The sequence below is a fragment of the Cebus imitator genome, unplaced genomic scaffold (genome assembly GCF_001604975.1).
Source record: "Cebus imitator isolate Cc_AM_T3 unplaced genomic scaffold, Cebus_imitator-1.0 Scaffold268, whole genome shotgun sequence".
Classification (NCBI taxonomy): Eukaryota; Metazoa; Chordata; class Mammalia; order Primates; family Cebidae; genus Cebus; species Cebus imitator.
This window is the reverse complement of record NW_016107583.1, coordinates 2,076,522-2,096,453: the sequence shown is the minus strand read 5'-3', so window position 1 is coordinate 2,096,453 and position 19,932 is coordinate 2,076,522. Positions and strand designations below refer to the sequence as shown.

Here is a 19,932-nt window from a genome sequence, read left to right as displayed (position 1 = left end):
TTGAGTATTGGCCTGCCTTGCTAGGTTGGGGAATTTCTCCTGGATAATATCCTGAAGAGTGTTTTCCAGCTTGGATTCATTCTCTCTGTCACATTCAGGTCCACCTATCAAATGTAGATTAGGTCTTTTCACATCGTCCCATATTTCTTGGAGGCTTTGTTCATTTCTTTTTACTCTTTTTTCTCTAATCTTGCCTTCTCATTTTATTTCATTGAGTTGATCTTCAATCTCTGATATCCTTTCTTCTGCTTGGTCGAATTGGCTATTGAAATTTGTGTATGCTTTATGAAATTCTTGTGTTGTGTTTTTCAGTTCCATCAATTCATTTATATTCTCCTCTAAGCTGTTTATTCTTGTTAGCATTTCATCAAACCTTTTTTTCAAGTTCTTTGCATTGGGTTAGAACACGTTCTTTTAGCTCAGAGAAGTTTGTTACTACCTGCTTTCTGAAGCCTGTTTCTGTCAATTCATCAGACTCATTCTCCATCCAGCTTTGTTCTCTTGCTGGTAAGGAGTTGTGATCTCTTGGAGAAGGAGAGACATTCTGGTTTTGGGTGTTTTCATCCTTTTTGCACTGGTTTCTTCCTATCTTTGTGGATTTATCTACCTGTGGTCTTTGTAATTGGTGACTTTCGGATGGGGTCTCTGAGTGGACGTCCTTTTTGTTGATGATGAAGTTATTTCTTTCTGTTTTTTAGTTTTCCTTCTAACAGTCAGGCCCCTCTGCTGTAGAACTGCTGGAGGTCCACTCCAGACCCTGCTTGCCTGGGGATCACCTGCATAAACTTCAGAACAGTAAGGGTTGCTGCCAGTTTCTTCTTCTGTTATCTTTGTCCCAGAAGGATATCTGCCAGATGTCAGCCTGAGCTCTCCTTTATAAGGTGTCTCTTTGTATATATGGGGGTTGGGGAGCTGCCTGAGGAGACAGTCTGTCCCTTATAGGAGCTGAAGTGCTGAGCTGTGAGCTCCGTTGTTCTGTTCAGAGCTGCTGGGCAGGTACGTTTAAGTCTGCTACAGCGGAACTCGTAACCACCTTTTTTTCCCAGGTGGTGTCCTGGGAAGATGGGGCTTTATTTATAAGTTCCTGATGTCCTGCTGCCTTTTTGTAGAGATACTCTGCCTGGCGAGGAGGTAGCCTAGTCACAGTCTGCCAGCAGAGGTGTTGCTGAGCTGCCATGGGCTCTGCCCAGCTGCTGTGTGAACTTCCTTGAGGTTTTGTTTATAGAGGTATAGTTAGAATTGCCTCGGTAATGGTGGACTGCCTCGGTAATGGCGGTCTGCCTCGGTAGTGGCAGACTGCCTTGGTAGTGGCGGACTGCCTCGGTAGTGGTTGTCTGCCTCAGTTGTGGCAGACTGCCTTAGTAGTGGCGGACGCCCTTCCCCCCACAGAGCTGGACCGTCCCGGGTCCAGCTGTGCTTGCTGTGAAACTCTCAATCCGGAGTGTTTCAAATTGCTGGTGTTTGTGGGGGTGGCACCCACCAAGCCAGATCACCTGGCTCCCTATTTCAGCCCCCCTTTTTTCAGTTGAATGGGTGACTCTGTCTCCCAGGTGTTCCAGGCACCAGTTGAAATGGCTGCCCAGATTTGTGTGAGTTTTTGTGTGGAGACCCGCTGTGCCAGCTAAAACAGCTGTGCTGGAAACTTGTGGCGCTTTTCCGCCCAGGAATCTCCTGGTCTATGGGCAGTAAAAACTTGTTTAGAAATGCAGTGATCATTCACCCTCTGCATTCTCACTGGGAACTGCACTCCAGAGCTGTTCCTATTTGGCCATCTGCTCAATGAAGTGCTCTTTCTTCCTTAATGGCACAAAAGAAAGGACAGGAGTGGTTGGAATAAACTGTATCAGTTACAGTTCCTCATTTAAAAACAGGGTAGAGCAAAAGTTGTAGTCATAAAAGTTCAAGTTAACAGGTTTGAAGTAGGAAAGAGTTTATTGTCATTGTATTTATTTTTTTCTTGTTTTCTTTTTTATTTTTGAGACAGAAGTCTCACTCTGTCACCCAGGTTGGAGTACAATGGCACGATCTTGGCTTGCTGCAACCTCTGCTTCCTGTGTTCAAGCAATTATCTTGTATCAGCCTCTCATGTAGCTGGGATTACAGGCATGTGCCACCATGTCCGGCTAATTTTTATGTTTTTAGTAAAGACAGGGTATCACTGTATTGGTCAAGCTGGTCTCAAACTCCTGACCTTAGGTGATCTACCCACCTCGGCCTTCCAAAGTGTTGGATTACATTTGTTATGGCAGCACTGCGCCCAGGCTATTCTACTTTTTTTCTTACTTGAAAAATCCATGACTTAAATTTCACTTCAGACAGAGAAAGTGTTTAGCATTGTGAGTAGAAACTACATTGACTTAAGTCTGAGTGCTAATGAATGTTCAGGAATGACAGAGAGGGGGATGACCCTAAAGCCAGAGCTGCCTCTGGCTTGGCTGAGACTCTTCACAGTGGGTTCTATGGAGCCACATCAGAGCTCAAGGAATGGAAAAGATCAGGGATACTTTCAACCCCCTGATGGGATGAGACCCGCTCCAGGAACTTCCCTGGCTGCTCTAGGCACCTGTGGGGCTGATGGCACAGCCTGAGTCCAAGAGGAAGACTCTGGACAGCCCTGTCCCTGCCATTCTCTCTGTGGCCTGTTCACACGCCTCTCCTTTTGAAATCCTGTGTATGATGCCCCACCCCCCCAAGGCAAGCATCCACTTCTGATTATTTGCTTTCAAAGTCTACCTGCTTGATGCAGCTCATGATCAGTTGCAGGTAAGTACTGGAAACCCTGCCTCAGTATCGATACCTACAGTTTCTGTGGCTGCCTCATTAAAAAAGACCTTTTATCACATTTCTTCTCATAACACAGAGTGTTGCTTCTGGGTAAGCTCTTCTCCTGTGATCCAGGATATTGGACAGCTATTGAGTAGCATTTGCTTTTCTACTTTCCTCTTACCCCAGTCTTCCCAGTGACTCGTCAAAGTTTAAAACGTCAGCCATCTTCTGATGTCAACATAAACATTCTTCCAAATTCCTTAATCCAAGCAATTCCTTAATATGCCCCCTGCTGCCCATTGTAAACCAGATTCATTTGCACTGTTTGTAAAAGCTGAGTTCAGAAGTCTAACTACACTAGCACTGCCAGTCTGTTTCTTGTGGTCCAATCCAGAGGTGCTTCCTCAAGTCCGTGTCTAGCTTTGATTTTACGTAGGGAGCTTGGAGTGTGGAAAATAGCACACTGCTATTACCTACTGAGAGAGCATGGTTGGGCAGGGGAATGGGGACCTTGACCTTCCCCTTGCTAACCAACTTTGTGGCCCCAGTCCACCCATCTGGCCCTCTCCTTCCTTGTCTCTAAGAAAGGAGAGAGCTGGATGCTGTGGCTCTTTTCAGTTCTGACTCTAATGATCTAACTTTCTTCTTTGGCTGGTTTTAGTATGTGAAAAACCACACATCAGACCCCACTCCTTCCTATCTACTCCCTACCCGCCAAGACTCAGACTTCGAGTGGTTTTTTGCTGACAAGTCAAAAATGTGCACAAAGCCATTCAAACAGATCATCTCGCCAGTGAGAGGGGGTGTGATTTATGATAGCAGTTGCTGGGATCTACATAGAGAATTTTATTTCCTTGGCCGGTTGATCTGAATGGAAGTTGGGACTCCAAATCTCAGAATTTCTGCATGTAGAGGCTCAGGCAGAACTTGTAAAAGATGTGGCTGCTCTCGCCGAAATATTTGCATTTAATCTAATGGTAGCTTACATATTTGCACAAGTGTTTTGCAGTTTTTCTTTACATGCTTGTTTAATCTTTTCAAAATCCCATATTATAGCCAAAGCAGTTACGACCACTCCTGAGCAAGTCCACCTCATCCATGCATGTGTCCTGGATGCCACCACCTCAGCCAGCATGTAGCATATGCCCCACCGTGCTGCCCATTATAAAACCAGATTCATTTGCACTGTTTGTAAAAGCTTCACATTTGACCTAAACCACTGGAAAAGCAAATAGCAATTCATTAGATAAAGTAAATGAGTAAATATGGTCAGATTAGGTTGTACAAAATGTGAAGACCTCTTCTAAGGATACAGCCTCACTCTGACCATCAAGGCCTGGGGAAGCTGCCAGCGGCATCACATACTCTACTGCCCGTCAAGGGAGGAAATGACTCTGGAAAATAGTACTGGCATTCTTTACTAAAGTTTGCTTGATGTTGGAGTTGTAAGTGACCTCAAAGGGCATTTTAATGGGCTGAATTGTGGCCCCCTAAGATTTATGCACTGAGGTCCTAACCCACAGTACCTCAGAGTGTGACTATATTTAAAGTTAGGGTCTTTAACGAAGTCATGAAATTAAAATCAGGTCATTAGGGTTGGCCCTCATCCATTATGACCAGTGTCCTTGTGAGAAGAGGAGACTGGGGCCACAGAAAGGCACAAGGGGAGATAGGATGTGTCATCACAGGGAGAGGATGACGTGTCTGCAAGCCAACGAGAGGGGTCCTGGAGAAACCAGCACTGCCGACACCTTGATTGTGGACTTTTGGCTCCCAGGACTGTGAGAAAATACATTTCTGTTGTTGAAGCCACTCAGTCTGTGGTATTTGTTATGGCAGCCTTAGCATACTAATACAGTCCTGTAGGCCTAGCTTCACCCCAGTTTTAGATTCCCTTCCCCCAAGTGCTCAACAGATGGTTATTAGCCTGTGCTTGGCCACTTCTACAGATATGGAACTTGCTACCTCCAAAGGCAGCAGAGGTCACTTGAGACTCTTTAGTGGAAGTGGCAAAAAAACCTTACCCAAAGTAGCTTAAGTAAATTGTCTTAAGAATTGTCTAATTGAAACATCCAGCAAATGGCTGAAGGTGTAGCTTTAAGTAGGTCTCAGACAACAGGGTCAGAACCTGCATCTCTCCCTCTATTAGCTCTGTCTCCTTTTGGGCAGGCTTACTCAGGTCTGTGCCGAAGGTCCCAGGCAGCTTGAGGATCAAGTCCAGCTGAGAACAGAGAGTTTCCCTAGTTTCTGCTTAGCAGGTAAAACAGCAACATCTGTTATACCGACTGCTCCCATGTCTGACTTTGGGCGTGGAGAGTGGGCCCACCCCCTCTTCAGTAGAAAAGCCCTTCCCATCCTTGAATGTCTCACCTGCAGCTTTGCTTGTCCATCTCCTTCAGGGGTTTCTCCCAGAACATCCTGCCCAGGACACTCTTCTTTTTCCCCCATCCCAATTCTGGCTCCTTTCTCTTTCTGTTTTTGTCAGTGATCTCTTAAAATGTGATGCCCTTAACTATACCCATTCTTCTGTGGCTGGCCACAGTCAGGAACAACAGGATTAGTATCTGCTTTTGATTTGGTCATGACATTCCTTCAACCTGAGTTTTGATGAACTTGTTCAGTTTCCTCAAATTTAGCTTAGGGTCTACTAAAACTCTTGAGGCCTTTTTAAAATTAACTGCTATGCCAAGTGTCAGTGACTCTTCTCAGGAAATTACAGTGTTTGTATTATATGTATACCTTAGGCCATATCCTGGGAAATTTTTAAACAAAATTGTGTGTGTGTGTGTGTGTGTGTGTGTGTGTGTGTGTACAGTCATTTGACTAAAGAGACAATATAACAACAAAATAGCATATTGTGTCCTCCAAGTTGTTGGGTTCCATTAATCAAGGTTTTGTTTTATTTTAAACATCCTTAGTTTTCTACCTGGTGTGTGAGATACACACAATTTAAGAAAAAAACAAATAAACTAAAATAACAATGGAGAGATGTAAACTTGGTCACAGCACCTGAGTTGCTGGTTGATAGTGACCACAATTATACCTTAGCTTATCAGTCATTTTAGAGAGGAAAAATCTGAATGCAACAAAATGATTTCAGACCAGTAGAGACTCAGACCCAAACTACTTTTACCTTTTCTTTTTCTGGCAGAAACAATAGCAGGAAGCTTAGTAGCTGCAGAAAACATACACAGCTAAATATTATTTCTAATTCACTCTTCTGACATGCAGTGTGATTCTTATGCTCTGTTCTATAAGGATTGGTCAGTGGCCCGCCATACCTGCTGGCTGATAGAAGCTTGGTGGCTCCCAGGATCTCTTTGGTGGTCCCTTCAGCTATGCTGTGGGAATACCACTGACTCTGAACTTTGTGGCTTGTATCCTAGCTCTTACTCTTCTGGTGAAACAGGCCTGTGGTGAGCAGAACCCCTTTATCTGCTCAGCACATGTGCTGAAGTTCCATTGCACAGTGCTTCAGGATGCTCCAAATAAACAAACTCTAATCATCTACTCATTGAGTTATTTATTGCTTGTCTACATAAATGAAAATATTTATTTTCAACCATAACCTATTAACATTAGTTAAAATGTTGCCAAATATAGATACCTGTTTTTTGAATCTATTTCTAGGCCTCTTTTGTAAGTCCATTCATTCTTTCACATGCCCCTCACTTATTTCTATACCATAATCAGGTATCTTAAACACACACACACGTACCACATATATATGTGCATAATGTATACCCTTGCACTTAGCACAGAGTATTAAGTACTTGTTAATTGATATTCTATTTGAAGTATTCATATTTTCTCTTCAGTTCAGGACTATTTACTGAGTGTCAAGCACTGGTGATAAAACTGAGCCAGTGTAATATGAAAGTTCTCACCCTGCATGGAGAATGCAGTCAGGTTGTAGGTGCACTGTTAAAACCAAGATAGGTGTTATGAGGAGAGGCACATGATGCGGTAATCACATATTAAAGGGAATGGACCAGGCCTGAGATGGAGCTGGGTAAGAGCTAAAGAATATCAAGACACAGAGATGGGTGGGGATGGTGGCCTGGGGATTGGTCATCCCTGTGAGTGGGAGGACTGAGAGCTAGGCAGTGTTGTGCCAGACAAGTGACAAGGAAAGATGTTTTATAATGGAACCTTCTTTATGTCAGCAATTTTTATGCAATAACCTGGCATTATATGAGGTTCCCACAGTGTTACATAGATTTTCTGATGATCCATGCAGCTCTTGAAGCAAACAAGCCCTCTTGTTAAGTCTGACACAGAACACCATTTTCTTTGTCCAGAAAGAAAATAATTATGGCAACACTAATTATTTTCTGTGCCTTTCTTAACTTTTTAGACAAGTATATGGTTTATATTCAAAAAACATTGTTTTTTGAATCTGGGTTTGTCACTAGTCTGTCTTCATCTCCCACTGTGGCCTTTAGCAATCTTGTATACATTGGTGTGTGCATCTTTGTGTCAGGGCTTGCAACACAAATTGCAGACAATTTTCAGTCTAGCTGCAAATACCCAACTTTGATAAAAAACAATCTTTCATCTGGGGTTTTTCATTTGTATCCAGTGTATTATTATAATTATTTTGGGAAGTTTTGTTTCTCTGCCAGAGGCTTTGCAAAATGCTTGCTGCGGTCAGTCATTAGGTGAATATGGGTTCTCTGGTGGTGTTGCTCTTGTGCCTCTCAGATCTGAGGATTGTGGGATAACTCTACTTAGCTCTTTCTTTACTGCTCACACCCTGTGTTGTTTCTGGAATAATATCCAGACTGTATATGAACTGGAAAAGTTCACTTCTTCAAAAATCCTTAGACTATATTCCTTCCTGTGTCTTTCAGTCACTCTCTCTGGCCACAGATGCTTGAGACTTTATGGTGAACCCTTGTTCACTTTGTTTCCTCTGCCTGTGACACTCTTTCCACCCTCTTTGGCCAACCACTTCTAACCCTGAACCTGCAAGGTTAGTAAGGGTCTCTCCTGTGTGGTCCAATTGCACTTTTTCAGTGTCTCTTAGTGTATTATATTTAACTTATTTGTTTATGTGTTTGTCTTCCCAACTAGACTATAAGTCCCTTGAAGGCAAGGTAGATTTCCTCTTCATTTTTATCACCCTCTCAATAGATGGTACATAGTGGGATCTCAATAAATGTTTATTGAGCAAAATTTATGTTGAATGTGGTTTTTAGTGGCTCTTTGGGGGCAGTGGGGATTTAGCCATATTATAGTTGGTTAAATTTAGAAAAGTAGGGTTTCACAACTAACTACACTGTTAGAAATTACAGAATGACTCATAACTCATCCTATCTATATCTTGAACAGTCTTGAAAACAATACCAGTTTAATTATAAGATAACCACAAATCAGCTGAGACAGCTAATACTGTGAATTGTGCTTGTATAAGAAATTAGAATCCATAAGAATCTTTTCCTCCTACTCTTCTATTTTGCTCAAATACAGGATAAAAATGTCTGCCAGGTGATTTGGGTTTTCCATGGTGTGGTGTTTTCTGCTTAATCATTTGCTTCTTAACAATTGTGTTCCTCTTTATAGATAACTTCACGTTACCAACTACCTATTCTAAAATTGCCTGTTTCTTGCCTACTTTTATTACTATTGACTTCCTGTTCTGAAATAGGACAGTCATGTTGTTTTTGAGTTTTATCATTATTGGGTGTTCAGTAGGTATCTGTATCTCATGGAGAGGCATTTTTTTTTTTCAGTGTTTTGTATTTCCAGAAATCAGTGCCCAGGAAAATTCTAGGACCCTGAACTTGTGCTCATGTTTGGCATAAGGATGAATTTGATTGTCTAGAAAAGGATCCAGTAAAATATCCAGTAAAAATTCCTTTATATTAGCAAATCCCTAACTTTGAGAGTGAATGTATTCATTTGCTTGAGTTACCATAACAACGTACCACAGTCTGGGTGGCTTAAAACACAGAAGTTTATGGCCAGGCACAGTGGCTCACACCTGTAATCCCAGCACTTTGGGAGGCCAAGGCAGATGGAAGACTTTAGATCAGGAGTTCAAGACCAGCCAGGCCAACATGGTGAAACCCCATCTCTACTAAAAATATAAAAATTAGCCAGGCATGGTAGCATACACCTGTTATCCCAGCTACTCAGGAGGCTGAGGCAGGAGAATCAATTGAATCTGGGAGGCGGAGGTCGCAGTGGGCCAAGATAAAACAGAAGTTTATTTCTTCACAGTTCTGGAGGCAAAAAGTCCAAGATTAATTGTCAGCAGGGTTGGTTACTTCTGAGGGCCTCTTCTCTTCAGCTTAGGTTTTCTTCCAGAGTTTTTACTTCTTCCCTTGTGCCTGTTTGTATCCTAACCTCTTCTTGTAAAAACACCAGTTACATTGGATTAGGACCTACCCATATGACTTCATTGTAACTAATTACTTCTTCTAAGGCTCCATTTCCAAATACAGTCACATTTTGAGATATTGGGGGTTAAAAACTTAGGCAGTCAGCGACTACTCAGTAAATACATGTTACTTCTTTGCCTTTTCATAGATCCAAATGCTGCCTTTCTTTCTGCTCAGTTTTACCCTTGCTGATTTCTTGAAGCCACTGGCTTCCGTAAAGTGGCTAGTGAGGAAGGAATGCACCTGTTTTTTGGAATTCTGGGATAAAAGTTTTGTCAGAAACAAGAGAGTACTTACTTTGATACCTGTCTTTAAGATGACGATGATGATGATGCTACCCTTTATTGAGTGCTTATTTTAGGCGAGTCATTGTGTTGTTTTCACAACAAACTTACAGAATACATGTTTTTATCCCTACTTAATATATGAGGAAACTGAGGTTCACCGAGATGAAGTAACTTTGACTTGGATACTTCTTGTGTTTTCTTCTTTAGGGCAGCTGTTTGGTTCTAAAGGACTATCAATTGTGAAAGTAGAAATGTGGAAAAGACGTGAAGGCTATATCAAATTCATAGCCACTCAGCTTGTGGGTGGCATTATGAGACCTAAGCATCCCAGAAGTTGTGAGCCGGTCACTCTAGTGACTGAATTCCACCTGGGGAGAGGTTTGAAGGCAAAGCACAATCTAACTCCTAAACTGGATGGATTGACTCTGGGTTAAGCCAGGAGTTTTAGACTATGGCCTGGATTGAATTACAGTTGTCATGGCAACCCTGATTCAGAGGTGGGCTCAAAAAATAGCTTCAGGATAGGCAATTTGTGAACGCTAGGAAAGTGGATTACCAAAATTGTTTATGATGAGATTATAGGACGGTATTACTGGGGACAGCTTGGAATGGCTCTCTACCCTAGCTCAGTAAGAGAACAACCTGGAGAACTTTCAAAATGCCTGGGTTTCAACTGTAGAGATATTTATTGAGATAGGTGTGGGCCTCAGCATCTGTAGTTGTAAACAGTTACCAGAGCAAATCTGATGTCCAACCAAGGTTAAGAGTTAAAGAGCTGGCTGATGCCTGCAATTCCAGCGTTTTGGGAGGCCAAGGTGGGTGGATCACCTGAAGTCTGGAGTTTAAGACCCGCCAGGCCAACATGGCGAAACCCCATCTTTACTAAAAATACAAAAATTAGCCGGGCATGGTAGCATGTGCCTGTAGTCCCAGCTACTCAGGAGGCTGAGGCGAGAGAATTGCTTGAACCTGAGAGGCAGAGGTTGTAGTGAGCCGAGATCACGCCACTGCACTCCAGCCTGAGTGACAGAGCGAGACTCTGTCTCAAGAAAAAGAATTGAGGAATGAGGCCAGGTCAGTGGGCAAGCATGGCCGACTTACCAAATCTGGCCTGCTGCCTGTTTTTATATGACCCATGAACTAAGAATGATAGTTTCTACATTTTTTAATGGTTGAAAAAAAAAATCACCAAGAATAAGATTTTGTGATACATGAAAATTATTTTATGAAATTTGCATTTCCCTGTTCATAATTTAGCTCTCATTGGAACAGGGCCATGCTCATTCATTTACATATTGCCTGTGGCTGCTTTCATGCTACAGCAGCAGAGCTGAGGAGTTGTAAGAGAGACCTTGTGAAGCCTAAACAGTTTTCTGTGTTGTCCTTTATGGAAAAATTTTTGCTGATCCCTGAGTTAGTCTAAAGAGAGGCCATCCACACAGCTGGCTTAGAATTTGTAAAAGGAAGCACAGGTTTGTGTATCCTTTGTGTTCATGTAGTCTATTTTGCATTTTAATTTCCTGTGGCTTTTGTTTCCCTAGCAGAGGGAAATTGATGAATCTATAGCAAGTTTGTTCAATAAAATTTTCATTAGAACAGACTGTAACGTACTTTTCTCCCCAAAAAACACAAGTACAAAGAACATAATGTCCATAGAACAAGATGACCCAGGCTTTTTGTAATACTTCATTGGGAATCTGCTAAATCCCTCTAATAATCATTGCCTATTTCATCCTCACCCTTCAACCTTTTCTTTTTGTTTTTTCTTCATCTTTCTTTTCCATATTCGAGATTAGTAACATTTGGGTGTCTGAGAGCATTTCCCTTCCTTGATTCAATGTTGGGAAAAAGGGAACAGTGTTTATAGGAATAAATTTTGTTTTGTTTTTGAGACAGGGTCTTGCTCTGTTTTTCAGGCTGGAGTACAGTGATGGGATTACGGCTCAAGGCAGTCTAGACCTCCCAGGCTCAAGCAATCCTCCTACCTCAGCCTCCCAAGTAGTTGGGACTATAGGTGTGCACCACCAAGCCTGGCTCATTTTTTTTTCTTGGTAGAGACAGGGTCTCACTATGTTGCCCAGGCTGCTCTTGAACTCTTGGACTCAAGTGATCCTCCTGCCTCTGCCTCCCAGGGTGCTCGGTTTACAGGCATGAGCCAACAAACTCAATCAGAAATAATTTTTAACATAAAAAGCAAGATTAGGAAAATACCACTGATTTTCATGTTGGTTTATTTCTTTTACCTTTTACTTTTCATCAGATTGGATTCAGAAAACAAAAGAGCATTAAGGTTAGGAAAATTAGTAGAAAATAGAAAACAAGGGAGAATGATAAATCCCTACCATTAAGGTGTGTTTTATGCAGGGAAGGAGCCACTCTTTGCTTCCAAACCAGCCCATCCAGTTCAGAACAAGAGAGATTGAAACCTTATGCTTGGGTGCACCACCTTAGGCCTTTGCTTATTTTGTTTCTATGCGTACTTTTGGCAGTGGTAATGGTTGGGGGGTGACAGAACACAAGAGGTTGATGTATATTTATTAGTTTTGCAAGCATATGATAACCATGGATTGTTTTTAAAAAATGATGAACATCTATCCATTGAACTGATAGGAGAAACTATTTGATTTCCAAATAGTTTATAGTAATCAATGAATTATAGTTTTCAATGACCTTGAGAGTCTCCTTGTGAAACTGCTTGGTATCTTAGGTATTGTGAGCAAGGCCACATTCATATTTACATATTCTCATTTTTATCCTTCCTTCCCCCATTGTAGTGAAGTGGCTACAATCCCAGGCATATTTCTCCTACAGCCACCTGGAAGGAAGCCAGTAATGTCATTACAGATGGCAGTGTGCCCAGACTATCTTTAAAAAGCATCATCTCTGCTACGAATTAAGTTTCAGGAAGGGTGATGTTTGCTTTTATATTAACATTTTGGAAAGGCTGAGTGGCAGATATGTTAGAAGCAATCTTCTTATTCCTAAATTCATGCTTAAATGTAATTGTCCTTTAGTTTTCCCACTCCTAACTTTGGAGTCTGCTGGATGATGGGTGGTTTGGGGAAGAAAAAGGTAGGTAATATTTGCATGTTTTGTATTTCATATTAGATTTTATATTAGGGCCTCAGCTTATTTTCTTTTGCTTTTATTTATTTATTTATTATTTTAGGGTTCTGTACATTGGCCTGGCTTGCAACACGGCTCGCTATATTTATATTTCCTACCTGGAGAATGCCTGGACTGTTCTCCCCATGGAAGTTCTTCAAGGTAAGTTAAAAGCTGGGATTAAAATTATTTCTCTGTCTACCCTGATCTATGGCTAAAATTCCAGTGGCCTTCAGCATCTGATTCTGTAAAGGAAGGGCAGGCCTACTGTTTCATGTGATTTTGAAGTAGTTGTTAAGGAAGAGATGACGTCAGGAGGGATAGTTCCTCAGTTACCTGAGTGCTGCTCTGTGTTGAGCCAAACAAAGCTGGACTTGATGCCACTCTAGTGATTAAACAAAGGAAGAGGAACTCTAGAATAAACTCCTGGGCACAGCTGTTAGACATGGATATTCAAAGGTGGTTTTAAAATATAAAAAAATTTTACCTTTTAAAGTTTTTGGTGTTTTTCAGTTTTGTAGGTTAACTATACTTATTGAAAGATTGTTGTCATAATTATCTCTTCAGTTATTTTGATCACATCTGGTGACTTATAATAAAGCTTTATACAAACACCATTCTTTTCCCACAAACTTTAAAAAAATCTCTGCTTAAATGTCCTGCCCTGAGTTCTTCTCTTTGCTTCAGTGTACTGTTTCCCATCAAGACACAACTGAAAAAGTTTCTAGAAGGCTCTTGTTATGTGAATGAAGAGTGCTGAAAAATGGATTACTATTCAAAGCTGATTGCCATGTTACCAACTACATCCTGAAAAGCCCTTTGAGCAGCTTGGCTAACCCATGTAGTGATTGGCATCATGATTAAAATAAAGGTTCAGGACAAGATTGCTGGAGTTGAGTGACAGCCCAGGCTACTAAATCATTAATTGCACTAAACAGTCTGTGATTATATACAGTTTCATTAGCTTTATAGATTGCCATTATTATTTTCCCTTACCCTAAGGAGACACATGTGGTACAATCAACATAATTAATTTCTTGTCATGATGAAAGATTGAAAATTTCAATCTTTTGAGATGAAAGATTCAAAATTATACATCTAAACAGAATGTACAAAATGCCAGCGCATTCATCAAATTCCATCATGGCAATGAAAAAAGAACTTAATCCTAATTGAAAGGAGATATAAATTGTATTCACATTATAATTATAAAATTCAAGAATATATACACTTTTAAGAGGCTTTTCTCAGATTTGATGCAATGGTATAGCTGGTGAAAGGAGATTTTGTTTACAAATATATAGAAAATGGAAACTTGGTCTTATAATTATTGTTTCAAATAATTAGAACTCTGGAAAGGTCTTGAGGTGAGACACACATCTCAGCTTTGAGTCATTTAAGAATAACAAACCATTAAACAGGAACTGCAGGTAAGAATGACTCAATAACAAGGTAGTATATGCAACACAGTTCTTAGGGTTTCCCACCTCTGGTTCCTGTTCTATCCTGACTTGGCTTATCTGCTTGATTTATTGGTATGCTACAGTGTACAGACTCTATAAATAAAGATTTGTATACCTACAGAAAAGAAATGACTATATATTGTAATAATATATACATATAACTTTTTTCTCCTCTTAGTTTAAAATCAATTAGATGAAAAGGACAGTTTGCATAAGTGACTGAAGAAAAGAGAACATCCATGAAATGGTTAAAGAACAACAGAATAATTTTATAAGAGGAAAAAACAAATGCTGTGTGAATTTGAAAACTCATTTTTTCTCTTAATATATCAAAGACGTATTAAATGGCGACTAAGAGCCAGGCAGCGTGCTGGATGCTGAGAATGAAATAAAATATATACATATATTAACTCAGGCCTCAAGGTCTTACCATCTGTTCTGGAAGCCAGATGTGCAAACATAAGAACTATACAGTGTGTTAGATGGAATCATAGAAAAATGTGCTAGGTAACAGATAAGGAGCCTGGTGGAGGGAATAATTAACTTTGTGAAGCAGGGAGTGGGAGGATGAAGATTGTATTCAAAAATTCCCTAAGGAAATCACATAAGCTGGATCTGAAGGGCAAATAGGAATCTACCAGGTGGCCTCAAGGGAGTAGGCATTCCAGCATGGGGGAAGAGCTGTGTGCGAAAGCACAGAAGACAGAATGGCCTCTTCAGGGAGCATAAGTGGTGTGCTGGGTTTAGGGCTTGAAGCATTTATCATCTCAAGCTGCCAACCCAGGACATGTTTTTATAATACTTGTATACATCTCAGGGGTGTTATCCCAGGATTTAGGGAGCTGGCCATGTTCTGAATCTAAATAGGAATTCTACTTCCCATGGTGGGCTACAATACATACTTCTATGCTTCATTTTATTCTCCCCTATGCCAGTAGAAACATAGTTACTGATCTGAAGCCGGCGAAGAGGATCTGTAAATACAGCCTCCTAGTCCAACAGAGGGCTCTGTGACCAGTTTCCACAGAGCCCTTTGTTTCTAAAGCCGGAGGAGATGGTTTCATTCCCTAGCAGGAGTGAGTGCTGAGCGTTTTGACTGTGAAACAACATCAAAATCCCTTGCCTTTGTTTGACCCCTGCCCACCCCATGGAAAACAGTGGATTATTCATGTGGAATAAATTTTGCATCACAGGAATACATTTCTGACTGAAGAGGTTTGTTTTGCTAGTTTGGATTCTTCTACCGTTACAAGGCTTATCCAAATGGCTTTAAACTTCCCGTGCTTAAATGAGACTCTACTTAGGATGCAGTAAGGCAGGACACGATTACAACAAAACACTGAACGATTTAATTACAGGACAAGCCCACTGTCACAATATATAGCCCTTAATTCCTTGACTGGAAATGTTACCTGATGATTGTGAAAGACCTAGTCTGGGGAAGGAGGAGGCTAGGGATGGGATGTTGTCTTTCATCATTCAGAAGCACTCTGAAAAATCAGTACTTCTGTTTTTTGATTCCCAGCCAGTGCCACACAAGAGGGTCTTCCTTAAAAAAAAAAAACAAATAAGCAAAGTCTGCCTTTTTATCCTACCACCTGTGCTTTATCCCCCAAACACCACAAGAACTAGTACTATCTCGTAGGTAGCTGAAAGGGAGGAGAAAAAAGATGTGCCTCATTCTATAGCCCCCACTACCCAGCCCTTCCTCTTTGGGGTTTCATGTAACTGGTGGTGGAGGATTCCTTGTTATCCTTCAGTCTTGCAGTTTCTTGATAATCCTCTCAGCCCATGTTGTTAATAATTAGCAGATGGGTTTGCAAAGAAACAAATTTCTCCTTCTCCGGGCCTACAGGAAGGAGGCTATTCAGGCCTTTATTTGAGGATAAAGGTAAGACCATTGGATCCTGTTTGAAATTGTGAGGTCATTTCTCTTCCATGATCTTTCTCATGTTCAGTAAATATTCTCTTGCAGCTATATCTTTTTTAGCAATTCAGCTAACATTTGCAGCAAACATGTTATTCAGTAGGCAACTAGTAATACCATTTAAAGAAGCAGAAAACATTTCCTCTCTATAAGAAATCTGCAGTATATTTAAAAAAGAGGTAGTGAGTCTAAGTGCATAAAAGCATTGCTGGATGGTGGTGGTAGTGATTAGTTTATATTTATTTCTCAAGACATATTTTAAAAATCCATAGGTATTTTCTCCTTTTATTTTGTACAAAGAACAATTAAACATTCATGATTTTGTTCAAGAATATAAATATATGATTAAAATAAAGCCCAAACTTCTTGTTCTCCTTCCCCGGTAGGTATTGATTGTGAATCCTTGCAAAACTCAGAGACGAGTGTTTGTGTTAGTTCTAAGCAAGAATCAGAATTATCCTTGCTGTTAAAATGTATTTGAGGAGAGTAAACCTCACCTAGGAGCTGCTATAACTACAGAGAGCTCTTTAATGTTACTCGAAGTTATGACTCCAGCACTGAGGAATGAAAAGGAGATCTGGGCCAGCTTTCTCTTTGTAGGATGCTCTGTCAGTGGGAGCCGGGTTAGGATTTTGATGAAGGATAGTTTTTAAATGTCATCAGTTAAGGGGACTTGAGCTGACATTTATAAAGCTTTATACTGTTTGTCTTATTTAGCATGCTTATTCAGCCAAGTAAGAACCATGTTTTCAGCCTAGGTAACCTAGGGAGAACCTGTCTCTACAAAATATTTAAAAATTAGCTGGACTTGGTGGTGTGCACCTGTGGTCGCAGCTACTGGGCAGGCTTAGGTGGAAGGTTCGCTTGAGCCCAGAAGGTTGAAGCTACAGTGACCCATGATTAAAGCATTACACTCCAGCCTGGGTGACATAGTGAGACCCTGTCTCAAAACAGCAACAACAAACAAAACATGTTTTCTTTCTCTTATTGTCTGGAAGAGCATGGGGAACAAATACTAGTTGTATTTTCTAACTTAGTTTAAACCCTTGAACATAAACACCATGCTTATACTTTTTCAGTTCTCCAAAGAGATGTACATATAGGAAGATATACTATTAATGCTTGTTGTTTAATTCATTTTCAGCCCCCTGTATCATGTACTACAGTTAGTATTTTATAATTTTTAGAGCTTTTGAATGATAAAAGAAATTCTATCTCAAAAACTTATATCTGAAGAAAATTTGAAAACTACATATTAAAGCTGAACCTTCAGTATGGTAGCTCTTCCTAGCATGACATCTTGCCATCCATAGCACATCTGTAAAAACATCCATGTATTTTCATTAGTACTTATAGCCTCACCTCACTCTATAGACTGAGACAGTTAACCAAAATATGCAATAATTTGGAAACCATGAAGTGCTAAGGCTTGAATTAGACTATCTGGGTTTGAATTCGAGCTCCCCTACCTATAAGCTGTGTCTTTGGCCAAAATGCTTAATCTCTCCAAGCCACAGACTCTTGAGCTATAGGAGAGGTTGACATGAGTATTAAATACACTAATCCATGCAAAGTATTTAGGACAGTACCTGACACACAGTTAGCTTCTAATAAATGCTAGAGTATACACAATAACAAAAAAGTAAAATAAATATAAATATAAATCAGGACCAGAGAAAATATAATTTAAAAGATTCTATTCTAAGGAGTTAAACTGCAATTATGCATTAAAGCCTGGCCGTAAATTTTAAGCCGAAGCCTAATGACCAAACATAATGGAAACATGACTGGACACTGCACACTGTTAGTAAAGTTATCTTTGGGGAAGTTAAGTGAACTTTTTATTGACTTTGACATAAAAGCGGTTCTCATGTGTGGCTTCAGGTGGTAAAACACTGGGTGTGTAGTATAGTGTTGCCAAGTCTTAACATTAAATTCCCTCAGTTTTGGGTGGTAGTCTCCTAAAACCTGCTTAAAGGTATGCCCAAGGCATAATGCCAGCATTTAAATTCACGAGGGCCCCCAGAACATTGTTGCATCAGTTGTAGACTTCTTCTTTAAAAGAAACTCATATGTTTTTTTAGTTTGCAAGCTCTAGCTTATAGAAGAGATCTATTTTATTTCCTCTATCCACTTTTACTTATTTGGTGGTTTTCTCCAACCTTACCCACAGTACCTTTTATCCAAAAACGCTTTGTCGAATCCCAACATGCAGACCACTGCCTACCCTGTTTCTATTGAGTCCTGGTGTTCAGCTGCTGTTACATGTCAGCCCTCTGCTGGGCACTGGATTTGTTTGTTCTCAAGGAGCTCAGTCTGCTTCCTTTTAGATAAATCCTGTCCCCTTTCACCTGCCAGACTAGGAGCTTCATGATGACTGGGGACATTATTTTGCATATTGTCATATTTTCAAGGCCTAGCAGGGTATCTGGCACATAATATAGATGCTCAGTAAATACTGTTGAATGCATGAAGGGGATTCTTGCAGTCCTGTCCATCAATAGGTGTGAGAATGTTGACTTTTAACACAAATTGTTGCATGTCTTATATAAAGTCTCTTTCGTGCAACTCACATAAGATCCATGCTGCTGCTGCTTAGTTCATTGTTCTTTGTAGGATCCTTTGCCATTTGTGGAAGGTCCATTCCTGCTAGTAGCCCCAACTCTGACAGAGAGACTGTCTTGTTATTCACCATCTCTGCTTCCTTTTATTCATGGACATGCAGCTAGACTCTATTTCTCAGCCTCCCTTGCAGTTAGGTATGACCATGTGATTAATACTGGCCAGTGGAATAAAAGCAGAAATGATAGGAGGAAAGGATAGCACATGGGAATTTTCTGGGTCAGCTTTAGAAGTGTCACTCCCTCCTCTGTCAGCTGGATACTGATACCTAGGGTAACCAGGCATTGCAGATGGCAGTTTCTCTGAATGACTATGGAGCAGAGCTGCTGCTACTCCTGTCTCCTGTTCAGTGGACTTTGTGTGAGCAAGAAGAAAAAAAACATCTAATGTGTGAAACCACTAAGATTCCCAAGGTAGACTTTTTCTTTCATTGCCTGCCCAATGGAGGCCTTTCCTTAGGAAGAATAGTCTCTTACTGATTTTCACCAAGTTGATCTTTCAGAAGCTTTTTTTTTTTTTTTTTTTTAATTCCAGGACTAATTGCAATGTATGCTTTGGTCTATTAATGAAAAAGGTTTGTCACAGCTGATTCTGTGTGCCAGTGCTAAAGGGATACTTATGTTTTGTTCAGTGAGCATAAATCAGTGGCAGAAGCAAGAAAAACAACACAAGCCTACTTCCCTAGTACTGTGTTAGTTCTCACTCCTCCCAGCCATAGTGATTTCCCCAAGCCAAGCAGCATTTTACAAAGAGCAGCTGTCTCCTTAAGAAGAAAGGACATTTTTTCTGCTCATACATGCCATTTATTTCAGTAGAGCATTCTTGTGGGCCAAGATTGAACAATTTTGAAATGCATGTTGCAGAATCAGATACCAGTGTTTAGTGTTACAAGGTAAAGAGTTATTTGGGGCATTTAAAAATATAAATGGCATATCAGCTCTTTAGAAAGGGTGGAGAAGAAGTTATTAAGAATATCCATCTTTTAAATTGGTAGATAGTGGGGCATGTTTGATATTAACAACAAAATCTCTCAAAAGTAGACAGTTACATTTACTATAGAATACTTTTAATAATTGTTATGAGGACATATAGTGTAATATTTAAGCACCCAAGTTCAGAACTTAGACACCTTGGATTCAAATCCTGTTCAACAATTCCATTGTCTGTGTGATTCTGGACAAGGCACCCATATCTCTGTGTCTTGATTTCCTTTTTAGAAAATGAAGAAAGAAATAGTACTTATTGGAGAAATAGATTCCATAATCCGTGTCAAACACTTAGCACAGTTCCTTGTAGAGTAAGCTGATGTGATAATATTAACAAAAAAATTAATGTTACTCATAATTATTTTTAATGATTCTAGGTTATTGAAATGT

The 19,932-nt window shown here is 40.3% G+C and overlaps 1 protein-coding gene across 4 annotated transcripts in view; it reads left to right on the top strand.

The window, feature by feature from the left end:
- Positions 1-19,932, top strand: part of MFSD6 (major facilitator superfamily domain containing 6) — an 84,553-nt gene that overhangs the window by 46,940 nt on the left and 17,681 nt on the right. For all 4 annotated transcript variants that reach the window (XM_017500689.2, XM_017500690.2, XM_037728551.1 and 1 more), the window contains exon 3: positions 12,609-12,706. In XM_017500689.2, coding sequence (XP_017356178.1) covers positions 12,609-12,706 — 98 coding nt within the window. The remainder of the gene's footprint in view (positions 1-12,608; positions 12,707-19,932) is intronic.